General features: G+C 39.4%; 1 protein-coding gene across 1 annotated transcript; it reads left to right on the plus strand.

Annotated features, from left to right (window-relative positions):
- The first annotated feature begins 936 nt into the window (after positions 1 to 936).
- Positions 937 to 1,869, plus strand: LOC122218919 (olfactory receptor 2W1-like). Its single transcript, XM_042937225.1, has one exon. It carries the CDS (start codon positions 937 to 939, stop codon positions 1,867 to 1,869), a length of 933 nt encoding a protein of 310 aa, XP_042793159.1.
- The last annotated feature ends 17,265 nt before the right edge of the window (positions 1,870 to 19,134 follow it).

Below are 19,134 nucleotides of genomic sequence, written 5' to 3' on the forward strand. Positions count from 1 at the left end.
ATGGGAAAAACCAATTCAATGACTGTTCAATGAGTTTTTTTGTTCGAGTTACCTATCTTGCTAATTTGCTGAATTACCAGGTGAGTAGAAGCTAATATAAGGAGGTGCTATGTGTATGTGGTAACCAGATGCTTCTGAAATTAGTTTAATATTTAACTATTAAATCAAACAAATCAGTATGGCTATTTAAATGGTGTACTGGCAGTCATGAAAGGTATTCCAAGAAACACAAAGCCTCTGTACATGGAAATAAAGGTTAATAAGAAAGATTTTTTCCTGGAACCAAAAACTCATGCACCGTAAAAGGACAGTATAGTGCATAATACCAAAGTTGGTACAGGAACAGCAGTGTCAGCAATGTTGAATGGAAGGGGAAAAAGGAGGAGGTGGTTGGTGGTGATGGTGATGATAATGGCTAAAATGCAGACATTTGTAAGTGAATATGGAAAGTGATTCTGCTACCAAATGGTGACGCTTATGCCAACATAATAGGTTATATAACTTTTTACTTCAAACCCCACTCCTTTGATATGGGGGGTAAAAGTCATGCCAAGTGATGTTAATGTCATAATTTCAATAATGAACAAGTCAAAATATGAGAAACTCTTAAAATATATAATTTTATGGATTTATCATTTAACCAAATTACCCATAACCATAGGTGTCATGGCATATTAAGCCTTTTCAATGACTTACAATTCAGTGTGACTGGGTTTACCATATTATTTTTAGGACCACTCTGGTTATAAGTAAACAGAGAGGCTTTGGGCACTGAACACAGAGAAACTGTTAAAAGAGGTGCTCCAAATGGGAGAGAGAACACAAAGAAGTGAACTTGGGATACTCATGGGAAACTTTAGAAATTTTTATTTCTACTTAAGAATAATACTATTTTTTATTACCATACTATTGTCTTCTAGACCTTCATAAGGAGCCATGGACACAAACAATAGAAGTTCCATGACAGATTTCATCCTGCTGGGGTTTTCTGATTGGCCCCAATTAGAACACATCATCTCTGGGGTTGTCTTCATCTTCTATATTGTGACTCTGGTAGGAAACACAACCATCATCCTTGTATCTAACCTAGACAGCCAGCTCCATACTCCCATGTATTTCTTCCTATCCAATTTGTCTTTTCTGGACCTCTGTTATGCAACTAGCATCATCCCACAGATGCTGGTTAATCTATGGGGTCCAACAAAGTCTATTACCTACGGAGGATGTGTGCTCCAATTCTTCTTTGCCCTTGACTTGGGAGCGACAGAATGTCTTCTCTTGGCTGTGATGGCCTATGACCGCTATGCTGCTGTTTGTCAACCTCTTTACTACACAATAATAATGCACCCTCAGCTTTGCCAGAAGATGGTGCTCACCGCCTGGTTAGGTGGTCTCGGTAGTGCCTTCATTCTTTGCTCCCTGACTTTGAAGTTGCCAAGATGTGGGCACCGGGAAGTCGATAATTTTTTCTGTGAGATGCCAGCCTTGGTCAAGATGGCTTGTGTCTACTCAAAAGTAATTGAGATTGTAGTCTTTGCTCTTGGAGTGATATTTCTTCTAGTACCTCTATCACTAATTCTGATCTCATATGCAATTATCACTCAAGCTGTTGTGAGGATCAAGTCAACAGCAAGGTGGCATAAGGTCCTTAATACATGCGGTTCCCACCTCACAGTAGTAACTCTCTTTTATGGAACAGTCATTTATATGTACATGAAGCCACAGAATAGCATATCCCAAGATGAGGGGAAGTTCCTTACTCTCTTTTACACAATCGTCACACCCACCCTTAACCCTCTAATCTACACTTTAAGAAACAAGGATGTAAAGAGCGCAATAAAAAGAATACTGTATGTAGAAAAATGGTAAACAAAGGCATGAGTTTGACAGAAAAGAGATAGAGAAATAGTATTGACCTTCACCAACATGAATTGATTCATTTATGCAAAGAGCATTTATTGGATGTTTACCATGTACTAGGATTGTACTAGGCATGGACTTTGTAAAGAAGTAGGAAGTACACAGAAATTACAAGGAGACAGAGACACAGATATATAAAGTAAGCTAAATTCACACACTTAAAAAGCTTCAAGACTAATCAGGGTCACAGATAAGCAAATATACAATTATGAAATGTGGTTAAATACAGTAATGGATATATGTACAAATATTAAGAAAATATTTCACATGGAAGTTTACTTTAATATAGGATTACACTGGACACTCATTTATTTCTTCCCAGACTTGCTACTTCTATGGTAAATAACATCCCCTTCTATCTACCTGATATGGCCAGCAGGGCTTTTGTGGTGGAAAACAACTTACAAAAGGAGGGAGGGAGGAAGGAAGGAAGGAAGGAAGGAAGGAAGGAAAGAGGGAATAAGGAAATTAGGAACCATATTGAAGGGGTGTCTACTTCCCAAAGTGGGGGCAATTAGCATCAGTAAGAATAATGATTGAAACACAATATGTTTAAATTTATGATTTCTGAGGGACAGCCAACATGGCAGAGAAGTAGGGGGATCCGTACTTCCTGTGTCTTCCAAACAATGAAGAGCTGAGGTCAAAGGACTTTGAACCCCAAGAGTCTGGGAGGAAAAGAGACTGAGTATACCACGGAGAAACCAGGACAACCTGAGAGACCATAGGTGGGCGATTGCAAACTGGGGGAGAAAAAACAGGCTGCCTAGGCACAGAGGGGAGGGATCCCCTTCTGAGGAGACACAAAGGGAAGAGAAAGAGCAGCTAGGGAAGTGTAGGACTGTATCTGGACAAGAGAAAAAAACCTTGGACTGGGACAGAGAGGGATCCCATCTCTAACTGCAGGCTAGATCATCTCTAACTGAATATTCCATCTTTGGTCTGGTGCTGATTGCCCTGTACACACACATGTGGAGGAGGGGAGCCACCTCCAGGTTCAGTGGTATATCAGGGGTGCAGTACACAGGGGTGCAGAAGCTGGTTCCCTCCCCTGAAGGGCTGCAGTGCAGGACAAAACCACGTAGGACCTCTTATCGGGAGGTGCTTCCCCAGTACCAGGGCACACAGAGCGGGAGTTTAATTCACATCCAAGTGCTGGGGCAAAGGAGTTGGCAAAGCGAGACAGACAGCCTCATCTGTACTTGCAGCACAGTGAGGATGGCTCCAAAGGAGTAATTTGGGCACCAAGTCGTGGAGAAGAGACTGGGGGGTCGCCATTTTTCTCCCACCACCACCAATATGGGACCTCAGGGATCCGTGTGAGGGGCCCACAGTGGAGGCAGGACCAGCCTACAGCAAACCACACCCTTCTGCACCAGGTAACTGCTTATCTACTGGAGTGGGATAGATGCTGTGGAACCAGATGGACCCCTCCTCGAGACCAGCACTGCTGCATTGCCTGGATTAATTCTAGCACAATTCTTGATATATAGATATATTCTCCACCCCATTTCTGCTTCTTATCTCTTCCCTCCTCTAGACTGGTTACTCTGGTTATTGGTTTGTTTAAACAGACATATTTAATCCATTCTCTTGATACATGTTCTACACCTTCTTTACATTCCTTTCTCTCTCTCTGGAATAACCAAGCCATAAAGTTTCTCCATCTGGGTAACTTTATCTTTGTTTCTTTATCCCTGCCTCCTTCCTTATTTTCCTTTATCTCTCTCTGGATTAAGCCTTTTAGTCTCTCTTCCTGGTCAATGTTTACTTTTCTCTTTCTCCCCACTACTGTCATTTCTCTGTATGTGATCTTCCATCACCACCGCCTCCACCCTGTTCCTTACTTGTAGCCAGTGTTTCTGGTTTTTTGCTTTTGGATTCTTTTTAGTTTTTTGTTTTTGTTTGTTTGTTTGATTTATTTCTTGTTTGCATGTTTTTTTTTCCTGTTTGTCTGTCTGTTTTCTTTTACAGGGCTACTTCAGGAACAAACCAAAGAACACCTGGTGGAGGGTCCAAAACATCACTATGAGTAGGGAAATAAAATTCCCAAAGTAACAATAACAGACAGCAAATAACACTCTCCAAAAAAACACCTCCTGAAGGGCCAGGCCCTGGACACAGTATGCCCTCCCTTTAATATAGCAGTGCTCGCAGATGCAGAGCTTATAAGAAATGGAAGAATTCTCCTCAAAACAAATTCCTGTAAGAAGTGACAGCTAAAGAACTGATCAAAACAGATTTAAGCAACAAAACTGAACAAGAATTTAGAATAAAAGTCATAAATTTATCAATGGGGTTGAAAAAAGCATAGAAGACAGTAAAGAATCTATTGCTATAGATCAAGAGACAAAAAATAGTCATGATGAATTTAAAAATGCTATAAATGAGGTGCAAAACAAAATGGAGGCAGCCAGAGTGCCAGCACGGATTGAAGAGGCAGAGGGAAGAATAGGTGAATTAGAAGATAACATTATGGAAAAAGAGGAAGCTGAGAAAAAGAGAGATGAGAAAATCCAGGACCACAAGAGTAGAATTAGAGAACTAATTGATTCAACCAAATGGAACAACATCCATATCATAAGACTTCCAGAAGAAGAAGAGAAAGAGAAAGGGGATGAAGGTATACTTGATCAAATCATACCTGATACCTTCCTCAACTTGGGGAAGGAAACAGGCATTGAAATCAAAGAGGCACAGAGAACCCCCTTCAGACATAACTTGAATCGATCTGCATGACATATCATAGTGAAACTGGCAAAATACAAGGTTAAAGAGAATTATGAATGCAGCTAGGCATAAACAGGCCTTAACACACAAAGGTAGACACATAGGGGTAGTAGCAGACCTATCTACTGAAATTTGGCAGGCCAGAAAAGAATGGTAGGAAATCTTCAATGTGATGAACAGCAAAAATATGCAGCCAAGAATACTTTATCCAACATGTCTGTCATTCAGAATAGAAACAGAGATAAAAGTTTTCCCAAACAAACAAAAACTGAAGGAATTCATCACCACCAAACCAGCCTTACACGAAATTCTAAGGGGACTCTGTGAGTGAAACGTTGCAAGAACCACAGAGTACCAGAGACATCACTACAAGCATGAAACCTACAGAGAACACAGGATTCTAAACCTTTATCTTCCAATAATAACACTGAATGTAAATGGGCTAAATGCTCCAATCAAAAGACATAGCGTATCAGTATGGATATAAAAATTAAAAAAAAAAAAAACCAAGACCCATCTATTTGCTGTCTACACAAGACTCATTTTAGACCTGAGGGCACCTTCAGATTGAAAGTAAGGGGATGGAGAACTATCTATCATGCTACTGGAAGTCAAAAGAAAGCTGGAGTAGCCATACTTATATCAGACAAACTAGACTTTAAATTAAAGGTTGTAACAAGAGATGAAAAAGAGGATTATATCATAATTACAGGGTCTATCCATCAGGAAGAGCTAACAATTACAAATGTCTATGCACCGAATTTGTAGTGCCAAAATATATAAAACAATAAATCACAAACATAAGCAACTTACTAGTAAGAATGCACGGGACTTTAATACTCCACTTACAACAATGGACAGATCATCAAGACAGAGAATCAATACAGAAACAATGGCCCTAATGATACATTGGACAGATGGACTTGACAGATACATTTAGAACTCCGCATCCCAAAGCAACAGAATATACTTTCTTCTCGAGTGTACATGGAACCTTCTCCAAGATAGATCACATATGGGTCACAAAACAGCCCTAAGTAAATATAAAAGAATTGAGATCATACCAGGCACACTTTCAGATCACACTGCTATGAAATGAAATCAACCACAGGAAAAAGTCTGGAAAACCTCCAAAAGCATGGAGGTTAAAGAACATCCTACTAAAGAATGAATGGGTCAACCAGGAAATTAGAGTAGAAATTTACAAATATGTGGAAACAAATTAAAATGAAAATACAATCCAAACCTTTTTGGATGCAGCAATGGCAGTCCTAAGAGGAAAATACATTGCAATCCCGGCCTATCTCAAGAAACAAGAAAAATCCCAATTACAAAATCTAACAGCACACCTAAAGGAAATAGAAGCAGAACAGTAAAGACACCCAAAACCAAGCAGAAGAAGAGAAATAATAAAGAGCAGAGCAGAAATAATATAGAATCCAAAAACACAATAGAACAGATCAATGAAACCAAGAGTTGGTCTTTGAAAAAATAAACAAAATTGATAAACCGCTAGCCAGGCTTCTCAAAAAGCAAAGAGAGATGACCCAAATAGATAAAATCACAAATGAAAATGGATTTATTATAACCAATCCCTCAGAAATACAAGCAATTATCATAGAATACTATGAAAAATCATATGCCAACAAATTGGACAACCTGGAAGAAATGGACAAATTCCTAAACACCCACCCACTACCAAAACTCAAATGAGAAGAAATAGAAAATTTGAACAGACCCATAACTAGTGAAGAAATTGAATCATTTATCAAAAATCTCCCAACAAATTAAAGTCCTGACCAGAGGGCTTCCCTGGGGAATTCTACCAGACATTTAAAGCAAAGTGAATACATATCCTTCTCAAACTATTCCAAAAAATGGAAAGGTAAGGTAAACTTCCAGTCTCATTCCATGAAGCCAGCATTACATTGATTCCCAATCCAGACAGACACCCAACAAAAAAGTAACTACAGGCCAATATCCCTGATGAATATGGATGCAAAAATCCTCAACAAGATACTAGCAAATGGAATTCAACAGCATATAAAAAGAACTATTCACCATGATCAAGTGGGATCCATTCCTGGGCTGCAGAACTGGTTCAATATTTGCAAATCAATCAATGGGATACATCGCATTAATAAAAGAAAAGATAAGAACCATATGATCCTGAAGATAGATGCAGAAAAAGCATCTGCCAAAATTCAGCATCCTTTCTTAATAAAAACCCTCAAGAAGGTCAGGATAGAAGGAAATACTTAAACATCATAAAAGTCATTTATGAAAAGCCCACAGCTAATACCACCCTCAATGGGGAAAAACTGAGAGCTTTCCCCCTGAGATCAGGAACACGATAGGGATGTCCACTCTCATCACTGTTTAACGGTCTGTAAACAGTGTTCTTTAACAGTTTAGCATCAGCAATCAGTTAAACAGTGTTGTTTAACACTTTAGCATCAGCAATCAGACAACAAAATGAAATAAAAGGCATCCAAATTGGAAAGAAGACATCAAATTTTACTTTTCACAGACGACATGATACTATACATGGAAAACCCGACAGACTCCACGAAAAGTCCGCTAGAACTGATACGTGAATTCAGCAAAGTAGCAAGGTACAAAATCAACATACAGAAATCGGTTTCATTTTTATACAACAATAATTAAGCAACAGAAAGACAAATAAAGAAACTGATACCATTCACAATTGCACCAAAAGCATAAAATACCTACGAATAAACCTACCGAAAGATGTAAAAGATTTGTGTGCTAAAAACTATACCAACCTTATGAAGGAAATTGAAGAAGATATAAAGAAATGGAAAAACATTCCATGCTCATGGACTGGAAGAATAAATATTGTTAAAATGTCAATACTACACAAAGCAATCTACACATTCAATGCAATCCCAATCAAAATTGCACCAGCATTCTTCTCGAAGCTAGAACAAGAAATCCTAAAATTTGTATGGAACCACAAAAGACCATGAATAGACAAAGTAATATTAAATAAGAAAATCAAAGTGGAAAGCATCACAATCCCAGGCCTTAGCCTCTACTACAAAGCTGTAGTCATCAAGACAGCATGGTATTGGCACAAAAACAGACAAATAGACCGATGTAATAGAACAGAGACTCCAGAATTGGACCCACAAATGTACAGCCAACTAATCTTTGACAAAGCAGGTAAGAATATCCAATGGAAAAAAGACAGTCTCTTTAACAAATTGTGCTGGGAGAGCTGGACAACAACAAGCAGAAAAATGAAACTAGACCACTTTCTTACACAATTCACAAAAATAAACTCAAAATAGATAAAGGACCTGAATGTGATACAGGAAACCATCAAAACCCTAGAGGAGAAAGCAGGAAAAAACCTCTTTGAACTCAGTCACAGAAACTTCTTACTCAACACATCTCCAAAGGCAAGGGAATTAAGAGCAAAAATGAACTCTTGGGACCTCATGAAGATAAAAAGTTTCTGCCCTGCAAAAGAAACAACCAACAAAACTAAAAGACAACCGACAGAATGGGAAAAGATATTTGTAAATGACATTGGACAAAGGGCTAGTATCTAAAATCTATAAAGAGCTTACCAAACTCCACACCCGAAAAATACAGGATCCAGTGAAGAAATGGGCAGAAAACATGAATAGACACTTCTCTAAAGAAGACATCCAGATGGCCAACAGACACATAAAAAGATGCTCAACATCACTCATCATCAGGGAAATACAAATCAAAACCACACTCAGATACCACTTCACACTGGTCATAGTGGCTAAAATGAACAAATGAGGAGACTATACATGCTGGAGAGGATGTGGAGAAACGGGAATCCTCTTGCACTGTTGGTAGGAATGCAAACTGGCACAGCCAGTCTGGAAAAAGTGTGGAGGTTCCTCAAAAAATTTTAAAAAAGATCTACCCTATGACCCAGCAGTAGCACTGCTAGGAATTTACCCAAGGGATACAAGAGTGCTGATGCATAGGGGCACATGTACCCCAATGTTTATAGCAGCACTTTCAACAATAGCCAAATTATAGAAAGAGCCTAAATGTCCATCAACTGATGAATGGACAAAGAAAATGTGGTTTACATATACAATGGAATACTACGTGGCAATGACAAAAATGAAATCTGGCCATTTGCAGCAACCTGGATCTAACTGGAGGGTATTATGCTAAGTGAAATAAGTCAGTCAGAGAAAGACAGTTACCATATGTTTTCACTCATATGTGGATCTGGAGAAACTTAATGGAAGACCATTGGGAAGGGGAAAGGGAAAAAAGTTAGAGAGAGGGAGGGAGGCAAAGCATAAGAGACTCTTGGATACTGAGAACAAACTGAGGGTTGATAGGGGTGGGGGAGAGGGGAAAGTGGGTGATGGGCATTGAGGAGGGCACTTGTTGGGATGAGCACTGGGTGTTGTATGGAAACCAATTTGAAAATAAATTATATTGAAAATAAATAAATTTATGATTTTCAAAAAAACCTTACTGATCAAATTTGGAAGTTTGTAAAACAATAAATTTTATCTGAAAATTTGATATAAAATGTGGAAAGAAATAAACATTTATTGTGTCTTTCCTGAATGAATCACATTATGGAAATACTCAAATAGTGGGTAAAGGAGAAGTTATTTTTCTTTACAAATGATTTGCAACTAAGTTCAATGTGATAATATTTGGGTTTTTCTTAACATAAGCTAAGATAGCCATATGATGATAATTGTTGAAACCAGGTGATGGATCCATGGTTCTTTATACTCATCTGTGTACTTTTGAACATGTTACAATGTATCTGTAATAAAAAGTTTTAAAAGTGTTAAAAAATCTTTTAAAAAATACATTACCTAGCTCTTCCTTAACAATTGAAATTTCTCCTTAAAATAATATTTCCATTACTCTTTCCATCCAGAATTTTATACTAATTTATTGAAATTGTTCCTCTGCAAGTCCTTTATTGACTCTCATTCTTCCCAGCAACAAGTATATAAATAAATTGAATTATATTTTATTTCTTGTAACCATAAAACTTTGAAGTTTTCATATTTTCCTTCTGGATTTTCCTTCTGCATTGTTTTTCAGTACTCATTCAAATGATGTATTTTTTAACTGAAGGACAATAGAGATAAGTTAAACAGAATATCCAAGCCTTCAGGGAACGTGTCTTAGGAAATTTCCAAATATACCACTATGGCCTGCATCATCATGATATTATATACCTTCAGGGGTCGCCAATCCCCAGGGCCTTAATAATTCTAGAAACTAAGCCATCCACTTTCTTAGATATTGTACTCATGAATCATGTTTTGCTCAACACATTTATCTTTTTGTAAGGTTGGCCCTCAGCTTGGGCAACAAATATTCCTGCCAGCCCACTAAACTCCCAGTAAAAGAGTATCTATTAAAGTTACACATACTCAGTGTGGAAAGACACACACAATACAATATTTTTACTCCATAGTTATTTTTCATAAGGTCACCTCCAGGTTTTTATGCAAGAAGTTTACCTCTGATTGGATCAAATTAACCAGCAAGCCTGTTTATAATGACCAGTTTCAGACCAGGAAATTCACAGTGACTTACGTTTCAAATAAAAGCAAACCTTTCTATTTTTTTTTTATTTTTTTAATGTTTGTTTATTTTTGAGACAGAGAGAGATATAGCATGAGTGGAGGAGGGGCAGAGAGAGAGGGAGACACACAATCTGTAGCAGGCTCCAGGCTCTGAGCTGTCAGCCCAGAACCTGACGCAGGACTCAAACCCATGTACCATGAGATCATGAACTGAGCCGAAGTTGGACGCATAACCGACTGAGCCACCCAGATGCCCCAAAAGCATCCCTTTCAACTGAGCTACACATCACAGCTTGGCGAATGATGCACTAAGAAACCCACAATGAGAAATAGATATTAAGGTTCTTCACTGAGCACGTTAGTGGCTAATTCTTTCAATAACTCTTTAGAAGACTATAAACAATAAATTTTTCAAATTCAAAGATTCACAAATATGTAAGAAATTGAAATATCATCTTGACTATAATTGGTTTCATTTAGAATCATGTTTCATTTTCTCTCACTTGTTGAACAAAAACCTATCATAAATGGTATAAAGTTAGAGGAGCTCTAATACTCCATTCTCATGCTGATGGATGTTATAGTGCAACGGTTGCTAGAGATCAGATGCACATATACACACTTTTGTCTGACACTGACTCCATTATAGAATGGACGTACTTGTGTATCTCTGTGTCACCTTTAAGATGCTAATTCATCCAGACTTCTGGCATTTCTAGAATTAATTGTCACATAAATTCCCAGCAAAAATTGAATAAAGCCCCCATTCAATTCTCTGAGGGAATCTCAACACCCCACATTGTATTATGGAAAATATTTACTGTGGTAGAGCTCTCTTTGCTTTGAAGACTTTCTTTAAAACACTGCTCCTAGAGAGAGAGAAGATGGTGGAAGAGCAGGAGGACTATAGCCTCCTCTCATCCCACAAACAACTAGATATCTATCAAATCATTCTAAATACCCCAGATATCAACCTGAAGAGTGTCAGAACAAATTCCACAACAAAAGGGAGAGAAGAAGCCACATCAAAGAAGGTAGGAAGTGTGAGACATGGTTTGGGGGAGAAACAGATTGCAGGTGCTGTGGAGAGGATTGAGTCCTGGTCCTGGAGAAAGGCGAGAGAGATGGGCACATAGGAGAACTCACAGGAGAACATATCCCAAAATCCATTGGCTGACAAAACAATGGGGTATGATTTTCATGAGTTCTTGCAACCAGCAGGACTTAAAGACTGGAGTTCTAAAGGTTTAAAGTTTTAAAGGCTTGGCTGGGGTAAAGCCCTGAGAACACTGCACTCTGCCTGGAGAGAAGGCAAGGAAAAAACTGGGGAGCAGACTGCATGGAAACAGCAATATGAGGAATGCCTGGAGCACAATGAGATTGTTCACTCTTCTTAGAGAGTGTCCCTGGAGGTAGCAAGTACAGAGATACCTCTTCAGGTACAAAGGAGCCTGCTGGCGCCATTTTCCTCCCTCAATGCTCAGCATAGAAATGTAGTCACCTGCGGAGGGCAGTTCCACCCTTACAATGACTGCCTACCTTGATAACACCGAGTCCTACACCCCTCTGCGCCTGTGTGAGTTCCCCTCTTGGTCAAGCTTGCCTCATTCCCAGCTTGCTTGGCCCTTCCCACAGAAGACCAGTGCAGACCCCTGTCCACTTCACACCCCTACACCATGTAATTTTGAAAGTCAGCAGACTTGGCTGAGGCAGAACACAGAGGGCACTGCGTTGCTCCCGAAGAGAGGGCAGGCAAACAACGTTAAGGCTAGCAATGTGGAAATAGCCATCTGAACAATTCCTGGGACACACAGAATGGAGATTATTCACTGTTGTCTGAGTGCTTCCCTGAGAAAAGTAGGCATGGAGACCCCTCTCTGGAAGTAAAGAAGCTGGCTGGTAGTATTTCCTCCCCTGACCCTTAGCATAAGCACACCACCATGAACTGCATGGAGCACAGTGCCCACACTGGCTGCCTAACCTTCATACACCAAGTCCCACAGTGCTACTCTCTGGCAGCACCACCTTTCTTTGTCAAGCTTGTCTCAGTCTCAGCATAGTGGGCCCACTGCCCAGAACACCAGCAGAAACCTCACCCACACCACATCTCTCTCCAAAGAGTTCTATATGGATTCAGGTCTACTGGAAGTAGTATCAGGTCTTATTTCACAAGCAGACCAGAGAACACCTAGTTAAAACTTACCACATTCTTGCCAAGGACCAAACACTACCTACTGCAGGCAAGGAGAGGCTCTGAAGATGACTGGCCTGAAGGAAAGAGCAGCCAAAATACACCCACAGTGCATGCAGAATACACCAGAGACACTCCCTGAATTGCCAAGCCCTGGACATTATATGACCTCTTCCTCATAAAGCCATTAATTTCAGGAGCATGAAATATAATTGTTTTTTCTAACACAGAGAAGAAGGTAGAGACTTAGACAAAAATGCCAAGATAGAAGGATTCACCCTAAATGAAAGAACATAAGGTCATGGCCAGAGATCTAGTGGAACAAATATAAGTAACATGCCTGCTGGAAAACTAGAAGCAAAAATCCTGAGGATACTAGCTGGGCTTGATAAAAGGAGGGAAATCTTCAAGGACACCCTTACCACAGAGATAAAGGAGTTTAAAAAAAGAATCAGAAAAGAAAATGCAGTAACGGATTAGAAACAGGCTGGATGAAATGAACACAAAGCTGGAAGAAGCAGAGGAATGAAAAAGTGGTACAGAGTACGAAATAATGAAGCTGAACAAAGAGAGAAAGAATAATTATGGAACATAAGAATAGACTTAGGGAACTCAGTGACTCCATCAACATAATAACATACATATTATAGGAGTCCCTGAAAAGGAAGAGAGAGTAAAGTTGGCAGAAAATTTATTTGAGGAAAAAATACCTGAAAACTTCCCTAATTTGGGCCAGGATATCAAGGAGGACATCCGGACCAAGGAGGTACAGAGAACTGCCATGAAGAAGAACAAAAGCAGACCAACACCAAGAATATTCTAAGGAGGGGAGGAGCCAAGATGGCGGAACAGCATGGAAGCTTTTTGTGTGTCTCGCATCCATAAAATACAGCCAGGCCAACATTAAAACATCCTACACACCTAGAAAACCGATTGGAAGATTAACACAATAATCTGCACAACCTGCACAATCAGCAGGTATGTGACACAAAGAGCTGAACTTGGGGAGCAAGAAGCCCCAAAAGTAGGGAACCCCCTTTGTTGGTGGAGAGAGGATGGAGACTGGGGAGGGGGGGAGCACACGGGAATAGCACCCCTCCCCAAAAGCAGCTGGAGAGAAGGTGGAAAATTGGAAACAGCCACGCGGACTAAACTAAAAAGGGACAAAGCAGAAAGGAGAGGATTTATATCCCATTAAGACCATAAACAAGGGGAGCGCAAAGGCTGCAACTCCGCAGCTCGATACCTGGCGGTGCTCTAGTGGGAAGGGTGAATCCCCAGGAACAGAATGGGGTCCGGCAGGTTCTCAGGCCACACAGGGAAAAGCAGTTCCACTGCTGGAAGGACATTTGGTAGAGACTGTTGAAGCCACCTGGTCCCAGCAGACCCCGGAAGGATGCCACATTTGCTGATGCTGGGGGAAAGTTGCTGAGGGTGAAGCCTGGTGCCAGATGTGTGTTGCGATTTTCCATGGTCCCTGAAATGCTGAGGCTACACTGTCTCATGATCTTTTGGGGGGGCGGGCTGGCACCTGGCCATAGTCTTGGGGCACCGGCAACAGCAGTGTCCAGTGGGCGTACCTGGGTGCAGGGGACATTCGGCCATTGCTCAGTGAGACCCTCCCACAGAGGGGCAGAACAGGTCAAAGATGCAGTCCTTCAGAAGTAAGGGGCGGGGGAAAACAGCTGCATCTGAGACAAAACTCGGGAGAGAGGCGCTGCCTGGGGCCTGGTCACAGAGAGTAAAAAAGCGGGGAGTGAAAGAGAGCAGAAGACAGAGGACCGGTGCATGATTGCTGATCCGGGAGAACAGTTTAGGTGGCTGGGTGGCTCCAGGTTTCACCGCTCCTGCGCATGTACATGAGCACCAATGAGCACAGCAACAATCCACCCCAGTAGGCTGGCAGCGCCATCTAGGGGAGAGCGGAGTTGTTACACCGAGCCCTGCCCAACTGGGCCAACTTCGCTCTTCAAGAACACAAACCCCACCGCAGGCTTAATTTATGGACTATAAAGAGCTACATGGACTGACCTCTAGGGGAAAACGAAGTAGTTTCAGTCCTACTTCAATCTGTTAGCAGGTTCATCTACTCAATTTTTTTCTCTCTTTTACAATTCTTTTTCTTGAATACAGAAGAAGAAAAAACTCATTTTTATCTTCAAGTTTTATTAAAAATATCTGTCTTTAATTTTTATTACTATATTTTTTACTTTTCTGTAATTTTTTTCAAATTCTACATTACTTCCATTATTTTATTTTAGTCTACTTCAGTGTACTCACCTTTTCGAATTTTCAAACAATTTCCTTTTTTCTTTCTTTTCCTTTTTTCTCTTTTTTCATTTCTTTTCTTTTTCTTGAATGCAGAAAGAGAAAAACTTCATTTTTACATTCAATTTATTTTCAAAATATTTTTATTTAATTTTTATTACTATATTTTTATTTTACATAATTTTTTTTCAAATTCTATCTTATTCCCATCATTTTACTTCAGTCTACTACACTGTATTCACTTTTTAAAATTTTCAAAAGTTTCTTTTTTTGTCTTTTTTCTCTTTTTTATCTTTTTTCACTTTTTCATTTTTCTTTTTTCTTAAACACAGAAAATGAAAAAATTCATATTTCTTTTTAATTGTTATTAAAAATATTTTTCTATATTTTTTCTACTATATTCTCTACTTTTATGTATTTTAGTCTACTTTAGTGTATTCATTTTTTCAAATTCTCAAATGATTCCCTTTTTTTATCCCCTCCCCGCTTTTTTTGTTTTGTTTTGTTTTGTTTGTTTCTCTAACCTGTCAAACCACTTTCTACACCCAGATCCCAGACCACCTAGGATCTAGCATCATCTATTCCATTTTTGTCTGTGTGTGTTTTCAATTTTTAATTTTAATATTCTTTTAATTTTGTTTTCATATCAAATTTTATACCTTATTAATTTCTTTTCTCCCTTCAAAATGACAAAACAAGGGAATTCTGTTGCGACTGGCACGACAAACACTGAGGTCAGGGTCCTGAGGGTAGGGGAATGCAAGAAAAAAAGAGAGAAGAGAAAGTTTGGGAACAGGAGGGTCCCCTGGGCTGATGGCCCAAGTGATGGCTTTATTGTTGCTGTACACAATCTTTTATAATATAAGACTCTTATGGATCAGATCATTCTAAGAATAAACAGGTTTCACATGATCGCTGCCAACCAAAACATTTAGTTCTGTGTTTCTTGTGCATTTTCTAGACGGGTCACAACAAGACCTTGTTGGTAAGATTGCTAGCTAAACACAATTCCCATGTTTGTTTCTATCTGACTCGGGGTAGAAAAAGGGAGGTAGCATTACTGCCAACACCTGCAAACCACAGGCTTCAGGAATTAACTTTCTCAGCCTTGACAAGGCTTTCCTATGCCCTTGAAAGTGGGGGAATGGGAGGGGGAACCACCGGGTTGGCTAAGTCAACAGGGAACGTTGCTCGACCTGGTCTCAGCTTGGCGCCAGGGCCCGGCCTCCCACATGAATGGGAGGGGGAACCACTGGGTTGGCTGAGTCAACAGGGAACATTGCTCGACCTGGTCTCAGCCTGGCACTGGGGCCCGGCCCCCCACAAATTCACACCAAAAGAAAGAGCACAAAGAAACGACAGCCAGTAATTTAACCAACACAAACACAAGCAAGATGCCTGAACAAGAATTTAGAATCACAATAATAAGAATACTAGCTGGAGTCGAAAATAGATTAGAAGCCCTTTCTGCAGAGATAAAACAAGTAAAAAATAGCCAGAATGAAATGAAAAATGCTATAACACAGCTGCAATCACGGATGGATGCAGCGGCGGCAAGGATGGACGAAGCAGAACAGAGAATCAGCGATATAAAGGACAAACTTATAGAAAATAACGAAGCAGAAAAAAAGAGGGAGATTAAGGCAAAAGAGCATGATTTAAGAATTAGAGAAATCAGTGACTCATTAAAAACAAACAACATCAGAATCATAGGGGTCCCAGAGGAGGAAGAGAGAGAAATAGGGGTAGAAGGTTATGTGAACAAATCATAGCAGAAAAATTTTCCTAACCTGGGGAAAGACACAGACATCAAAATCCAGGAAGCACAGAAGACTCCCATTAGATTCGATAAAAACCGAACATCAACAAGGCATATCAGAGTCAAATTCACAAAATACTCAGGCAAGGAGAATCATGAAAGCAGCTAGGGAAAAAAAGTCCCTATCCTACAAGGGAAGACAGATCATGTTTGTAGCAGACCTATCCACAGAAACTTGGCAGTCCAGAAAGGAGTGGCAGGATATATTCAGTGTGCTGAATCAGAAAAATATGCAGCCAAGAATTCTTTATCCAGCAAGCCTGCCATTCAAAATAGAAGGAGAGATTAAAAAGTTTCCCAGACAAACAAAAATTAAAGGAGTTTGTGACCACTAAACCAGCCCTGCAAGAAATTTTAAGGGGGACTTTCTGAGGGGAGAAAAGATGGAAAGAAAAAAAAAAAAAAAATATATATATATATATATATATATCAAAAGCAACAAAAGATTAGAATGGGCCAGAGAACACCACCAGAAACTCCAACTCTACAAGCATCATAATGGCAATAAATTCGTCTATTTCAGTACTCACTCTAAACGTCAATGGACTCAATGCTCCAATCAAAAGACATAGGGTAACAGAATGGATAAGAAAACAAGACCCATCTCTATGCTGTTTCCAAGAGACCCACTTTTTACAGCGGCACGTCTGAAGGTGAAGACACCTTCAGATTGAAAATAAGGGGATGGAGAAACATCTATCATGCTAATGGTCAACAAAGAAAGCCAGAGTAGCTATACTTATATCAGACAATCTAGACTTTAAAATAAAGACAGTATCAAGAGATGCAGAGGGCATTATATCATAGTCAAGTGATCTATAGACAAAGAACACCTAACAATTGTAAACATTCATGTGCCAAATGTGAGAGCACACAAATAGATAAATCAATTGATCACAAACATAAAGAAACTCATCGATAGTAATACCATAATAGTAGGAGACTTCAACACCCCACTCACAGCAATGGACAGATCATCTAATTAAAAAATCAATAAGGAAACAATGGCTTTGAATGACACATTGGACCAGATGGACTTAACATATATATTCAGAACATTTCATCCTAAAGCATCAGAATATACATTCTTCTCCACTGCACATGGAATGTTCTCCAGATTAGACCATATACTGAGACACAAATCAGCCCTAAGTAACTACAAAAAGATCGAGACCATACCGTGCATATTTCCACACCACAATACTATGAAACTCGAAATCAACCACAAGAAAAAAATTTGGAAAGGTAACAAATACTTGGAGACTGAAGAACATCCTACTAAAGAATGAATGGGCTAAACAAGCAGTTAAAGAAGAAATTTAAAAGCATGTGGAAGTCAATGAAAATGATAACACCACAACCCAAAACCTCTGGGATGCAGCAAAAGCGGTCATGAGAGGAAAGTATATCGCAATTCAGGCTTTCCTAAAGAAGGAAGAAAGATCTGAGATACACAACTTAACCCTATGCCTTAAAGAGCTGGAAAAGGACAGCAAATAAAACCCAAAACCAGCAGAAGACAGGAAATAATAAAGATTAGAGCAGAAAATAATGCTATCGAATCCAAAAAAAAACCCAGTAGAACAGATCCAGGAAAACAGAAGCTGGTTCTTTGAAAGAATTAACATAATTGATAAACCACTAGCCAGTTTGATCAAGAAGAAAAAGGAAAGGACCCAAATAAATAAAATCAAGAATGAAAGAGGAGAAGTCACAACCAACACAACATAAATAAAAACAATAATAAGAGAATATTATGAGCAATTATATGCCAACAAAATGGGCAATAAGGAAGAAATGGAAAAATGCCAGAAACGTATATACTACCAAAACTGAAACAGGAAGATATAGAAAACTTGAACAGACCCATAACCAGTAAGGAACCAGAATTAGTAATCAAATTCTGCCAAAAAACAAGAGTCCAGGGCCAGATGGCTTTCCAGGGGAATTCTACCAAACATTTAAGGAAGAGTTAACACCTATTCTCTTGAAACTGTTCCAAAAAATAGAAATGGAAGGAAAACTTCCAAACTCTTTCCATGAAGCCAGCATTACCCTGATTCCAAAACCAGACAGAGACCCCACTAAAAAAGAGAACTATAGACCAATATCTCTGATGAACATGGATGCAAAAATCCTCAACAAGATGTTAGCCAACTGGATCCAACAATACATTAAAAAAGTTATTCGCCACGACCAAGTGGGATTCATTCCTGAGCTACATGCCTGGTTAAACATTCGCAAATCAGTCAATGGGATACATCGCATTAATAGAAGAAAAGATAAGAACAATATGATCCTCTCAATAGATGCAGAGAAAGCATTTGACAAAATACAGCATCTTTTCTTGATAAAAAACGCTCAAGAAAGTAAGGATAAACGGAGCATACCTCAAGATCATAAATGCCATATATGAATGACCCAATGCTAATATCATCCTCAATGGGGAAAAACTGAGAGCTTTCCCCCTAAGGTCAGGAACAAGACAGGGATGTCCACTCTCGACACTCTTATTCAACATAGTATTGGAAGTCTTAGCCTCAGTAATCAGACAACACAAAGAAATAAAAGGCATCCAAATCGGCCAGGAGGAGGTCAAACTTGCACTCTTTGCAGATGACATG

Source organism: Panthera leo, chromosome B2, assembly GCF_018350215.1.
Source record: "Panthera leo isolate Ple1 chromosome B2, P.leo_Ple1_pat1.1, whole genome shotgun sequence".
NCBI lineage: Eukaryota > Metazoa > Chordata > Mammalia > Carnivora > Felidae > Panthera > Panthera leo.